Consider the following 5,822-nt stretch of genomic DNA (forward strand, 5'->3'; position numbering starts at 1 on the left):
GCCAGGCTGCGGGGGGGCACTGCGGAGGGGCGGAGGGATGGAGGAACGAAAGGTGGAGAGGCGGAAGGTGGAGGGGTGGAAGGTTGAGGGGAGGAAAGTGGGAAGGTGGAAACGAAAGAGTTGGGTGGAATAATATAGAGTTAAGGGATGGAGGAATGAGGTAAGGAGGAGGGCAAGGAGTGAGGGTAGTAAAGGGTGGATTGGGTGGAGGAAGGAGTAAAGATGGGAAAGTGTGGAGGTGGAGGAATGAAGGAATGTGGAAACGGAAGGGTTGGGGAAAATAACAGAGTTGAGAGATGGAGGAAGGCATAGGAAGGGGTGGATGGGGTGAAGGAAGGAGTAAAGATGGGTAAGGGTGGAAGGGTGGAGAAGGAGGGAAGGAAAAGGGTGAATGGGGTGGAGGACGGAGGGAAGAAGAGAAAGGATGGAAGGGTAAAGGAAGGAGGGAGGAGGGTGATGAAGGGATTGAGGTAGGAGAAGGTGGAGAGTGGAAGGAGGAGGAAAGGGGGAGGAGAGAGGGTGAGGAATGAGAAGATAAGGTGAATAGGTGAAGGGAGGAGGAAAAGAGGTGGAGGGAAGGGCGGAGTTATGAAAGTGGCAATAGTTAGGAGATAGAGACAGGCGATGTAAGATACGTAGAGAGATAGTGAAAAAAAAATGGACGAAGATGAGAATGGGAGGGAGATGGGGAAGAAAGAAAGGAAGTAGATGGTGACAGGGAGAGGCAGGGAGAGCCGGGTGGGGGTTGGGAGGGGATTGTGGAGAGAATAGAAAATGTGGAAGAGAAGCGACAGGCAGTTTGGGTGGCCGGTAAAGGGAGGGGAAGGAGTGGGTGGGGGGAGAGAAAACATAAATAAAACTTAAATTGAGCCAGTGTAGTACAAGATAAAAATAAATAGGAATGTTTATTTTCGATTTCATTTAGTGAGTGCAGAGCGGTGTGTGTGTGTGTGTGTGTGTGTGTGTGTGTGTGTGTGTGTGTGTGTGTGTTTAATTCACCACGGTCTGATCACAGCAAGATTCCTCCCGCTTACAGCAAGGGTCATTAGTCGATCTCTGTGTACTGCCAAGGCCTTTACACACCATGCACCCCATCCCACTTGCTCGAGGGGGAGAGTATCCGCTCCTTGTCAGTGGAAAAATATCCCAGCCTGAGCGGGGCTCGAACCTTTGCCTGCCAGGCCGTGAAGCTTGGCAGCGTAGGGCTTTACCACTGAGCTACCGGAGCGGTGTGTGTGTGTGTGTGTGTGTGTGTGTGTGTGTGTGCGGGTCTCGTCTACATACATCTCAAACACACACATTCTCTCTCTCTCTCTCACACACACACACACACACACACACACACACACACACACACACATGCTCCTTGTCTCCCTGCGGCCGCCACACATCGCGCATTCCACGGCCGTAATTGCAGTGGCGGTATTTTGCGGCTAAAGTTTATTATAACATTACGACACTTTATCGGCGGGCGCTGGCGTCCATCGCCTCGAGGGGGCATTGTCAAACTTCCCCAACGAGGCGGACTCGAAGTTAACTCACAACGCGATTTCGAGAGAATTCTGTCGAGGGAAGCTTTTGGCGAACATTGAATTCTGAGTTCCACTGACAGACGCAAGGCGCGGGACTCCCAGCTAACAAGGTAAAAGGCCTGTACGGGAACAGCTGAAAACGTCACGTCCCTCAGAAAAGCCTCGGCCACCTGTGATGTCCGGTGTTCCTGAATAGTGTCTGTCAGCGGACTGTCACCGCCGCTCGTCCTGCAGCCACGGCCCCGCGAGCACCGACGATATAACACAAGAATATAAATCACGAGACGTATTTAAGAGGACATGAAAGTATCCTCGAATTGAACTCGCTAATCTCCCCTCCCTGAAAACGAGCGGCTCGGGTTGTCGTAGTCGTGAGCCGCAGGCCACCGACGCCTGGCTGGGCACTCAATAAAGGCCCCGAGGCTCCGCCGCAACGAGGTCGCTGCTTGGGTTTGGAAGAACTCGTTGGAGCGTCTCGGGAGAGACATTACTGAAAGAGCGCCAACTTCGGGGCGGCTGAGGCGTGCATGAAGGGCGTGTGCAGCGGAGAGCCACGCAGCCTCCGCTCCTGAGCCTCGGGCGTGTGTGGCTCCCTCCGCAACTCCGTGTGGTGCCTGGCAGCGCGGCGCGGCGGGTGGAACCTCCACTCGCCGGCGGGGGACAAAAGGTGGTTTCATTTCTTTCCTTGTGACACGCTATGATGGCTCTCCAGGACCCGCCACCGCCGAGATATCCCCTCGGCGGGTCCTGGATGGTGATATCCCCGGGGGCGCCTCCCCCCTCTCTCCCCTCCTCTCCCCTCCCCGGTGCTCCATCAGGACAGCCTCGTGCGACGGAGGGGAAAATGTGGGCCAACGGAAAACATGACTCGGTGCATTTTCCAGTCCACAATGAATGCCTCCACCGCGGCGTGGCGCGCGGTATTAACCAAAGCCACCAACATCTGGAGAGAATACATTTTTCCTGGAAATAGGAAAACTGACGGATAAGCGGTCTAAAATTTAGCACTTCCACACGTTTTTAATTATCATGAGAATGAAAACAATTAGGAAAGCGGCGCGACGGCGGCACACACGGCGCGCGGAAAATTGAGTGCACATGTGCACCAGAGGCACACGGCACACACACACACACACACACACACACACACACACACACAACACTCACCTATCACCTGGAGTTTGACGCGCAGGTTCCTGGTGGGCGACTCGACGAAATCCACCCGACATCGGTACTCGCCCTCGTCCCGTCTGGTCACCTCCTCCAGCACCAGCCCCTTCACGCCCGAGCCCAGCCGCATGTACGCCCGCCCGCCCAGTTCAGCCTCCGCCCAGTGGCTCGCCCTCTCCAGGCTGACACTCCGGGCATCCATGCTTGAGTGATAAAGTACTACAGTGAGTGGCTGGAGTGAAGAGGCAAAGGGAACGGGCAACGAAGCTGAAGAGGAGAAAAGGGAAGGATAAACGAGAATGAGGCAAAGAGGGGACGAGTTAAAGGCCTGAAGGTAAGCGAGGTGAAACAAGACATGGGTGAGAGGAGATAAGAGGTGAGAGGAAGGCCGAGAGAGCGAGATGAAAAGGTGAAAGACAAAGCAAGAGGTGGAGGGAGAAAGTAGAGTTAGAGAGAGGAAGGAAAAGGTGAATGGATACAAAGAGAGACAGAGAGAGGAGGGCAGAGGTGGAGGGAGAGGAGAGAGATTAAGGGAGGGAAAGGTGAAGGGATGCAAAAAGAGACAGAGAGAGAAAAAGGCCGAGGCGGAGGGACATTGAAGAGATGCAGAGTGAGGAAGGGTAAAGGTTGAAGGGATGAAGAGGGAGGGAGGGAGGAAGGGGGAAGAGATGAAGAGAGAGGGAGGGGGAGGGGTGAAGGGATGAAGAAAGAGGGAGGAAAAATGGGGCAATGGAGAAAAAGGACAGGGAGGAGGGATTTAAAGAGAATGAGGGAAAGAATTGGTGGAAGGATGCAGAGAGAGAGAGAGAGAGAGAGAGAGAGAGGGAGATGGAAGAGATAATATGAGACAGGGAGGGAAGAATGGAGGTGGGGAGGGAGGTGTGAACGAAGGGAGGGGGGAGGGGGTAGGGGGGAGGGGGAAATGAGACGTATATGAGTGTGTCATTAAGTATGCAAAAATATGCCGCCTCGCTCTTTACTTTTCACGAGATAATGCATGTCATCATCGGCATGAGAGACGGCCGGGTTTACACACACACACACACACACACACACACGCATACACACCCGCCGTTCAAAAATGCAAAAAAATAAAAACAGAAAAAGAAAAACGAAGGACGGATGCTATTTCCTCAAAACATTTTTAATATGATAATGAACGACCGGACTTTGCATCTCTCTCTCTCTCTCTCTCTCTCACCTGTAGATGGGGGTGCCGCCGCCGTCGTGATAGAAGAGCACCAGGTGTATGGAGTCATTAGCAAGCGGCGGCTCCAGGTTGCAAGGTAGCAGCACCCGCGCGCCCTCAACCGCCTGCACCTCCGTCAGCGGACCTGCACGAGGGGACAAGAGAGGAAGGGGTTAGGACAGTGTTTTAGGAGATAAAGAAATGGGAATGTAGACGAGCTATAGTCTCAGTGTTTATTTTATTTTATAGAGAAGAAGGAGAAAAGAGTTATTCATGACATGATTTATGGATAGATAAGGGAAGGAAACAGAGAGAGATAGTTTACTGTTTTTAGAAGATCGCATGGTATAAAAAAAGTGCTTTGAGAACAATGCTTCATATAGGGAAGAAGAAGAATCAGAGAGGACTATACAAGAAACACGTTAGAGAAAAGAGGAAACAGAAGGGTTATTAAGGTTATTTAATATAGAAAAGTTAAAGAATGAGGAGTGGGTTAGGTTATGTCTTTAAAAGAAAAAAAAGTCGGGTACTGCATGAAGAAGGTAAAGGCAAGGCAAGATTACAAAATGTTAGGATGGTGCATTATGGCGGGAAGGTGAGGGATACAGTTACGGAGAAGACGTTTTGTAAAGAGATGCAATCAGGTAAGGGTAAAAGGAAATGAAGTGGCTCAGGTATAACACTCTACAACTAAAAGTAACAAGGTAAAAAAGATACAAGGAACAGGTGTAACGATAAATAAGACTGCTTGTTTTTAGGTAAGGGTCTATAAATAAAGGTATAAGCGAGACAGGTCCTAGAAATGCAGGTAAAAGTGTAAACAGGTAATTGGTTTTAGAAATACAGGCAAAGGTAAACAGGTCAGGTAAATGGTTCTAGAAATACAGTTAAAGGTATAGAGACAGGTAAATGGTCCAAGAAATACAGGTAAATGTGCAAGCAGTGGAAGGTAAGTGGTTATAGAAATACAGGTAAAAGTAAACAGGCCAGGTACATGGTTCTAGTAATACAGGTAAAGGTATAGAGGCAGGTAAATGATTCCCGAAATACAGGTAAAGTGCAAACAGTGGAAGGTAAGTGGTTATAGAAATACAGGCAAAGGTAAACAGGTCAGGTAAACGGTTCTAGAAATACAGGTAAAGTTTCAGAGGCAGTTAATTGGTTCTTGAAATACAGGTAAATGTGCAGACAGTGGAAGGTAAGTGGTTCTAGAAATACAGGTAAAGGTAAACAGGTCAGGTACATGGTTCTAGTAATACAGGTAAAGGTAAACAGGTCAGGTAAATGATTCCCGAAATACAGGTAAATGTGCCAACAGTGGAAGGTAAGTGGTTATAGAAATACAGGCAAAGGTAAACAGGTCAGGTACATGGTTCTAGTAATACAGGTAAAGGTGTAGGGAGGTCAGGTACACGTTTCTAGGTATAAAGGAGATGACAATTGATGTCCTTTGTCTGCAGCGAGTAATTCCAGGGCTTCAATTTCCTTCTTTTCCTTCCATACGTCTTCTTTACTTTTATTCGGCGATCATTTGTAATCCTCCCTTCACCTGATGACATTCTACTTAATACTCTCTCTCTCTCATCCTTTCACAATATAATGAAACTTTGTATAATCACTAAACTTTATCCTAAAATCTCTTCTTTGTGTTTCCTCCTCCTCCTCCTCCTCCTCTTCTTCTTCCTCCTCCTCCTCCTCCTCTGCATATATTCTCTCATTGAATGGCTTGTGTGTGTGTGTGTGTGTGTGTGTGTGTGTGTGTGTGTGTGTGTGTGTGTGTGTGGTTTATCCATGTGGCGTGTCTTTGACGTTAGCTATTGGAGTCTGCAAGTAAAATTTCTTCTTCTTCCTCCTCCTCCTCCTCTTTTTTCTCTTCTTCCTTCTGTGGGTGACGCAACTTAAGAGGATGGTGATAGCAGAGGTAGTGGTGA

General features: G+C 49.3%; 1 protein-coding gene across 1 annotated transcript in view; it reads right to left on the minus strand.

Annotated features, from left to right (window-relative positions):
- LOC127004360 (nephrin-like) overlaps positions 1 to 2,905 on the minus strand; it is a gene marked incomplete at its 5' end in the record, with an annotated part of 35,782 nt that extends 32,877 nt beyond the window's left edge. Inside the window, 2 exon segments of the mRNA XM_050871976.1 lie at positions 1 to 19; positions 2,700 to 2,905. The exon segment at positions 1 to 19 is cut by the window's left edge and continues 98 nt beyond it. Of these exon segments, the coding sequence (XP_050727933.1) occupies positions 1 to 19; positions 2,700 to 2,905 (225 nt within the window).
- Positions 2,906 to 5,822: the final 2,917 nt, after the last annotated feature.

This window comes from Eriocheir sinensis, chromosome 28, assembly GCF_024679095.1.
Source record: "Eriocheir sinensis breed Jianghai 21 chromosome 28, ASM2467909v1, whole genome shotgun sequence".
Lineage (NCBI taxonomy): Eukaryota > Metazoa > Arthropoda > Malacostraca > Decapoda > Varunidae > Eriocheir > Eriocheir sinensis.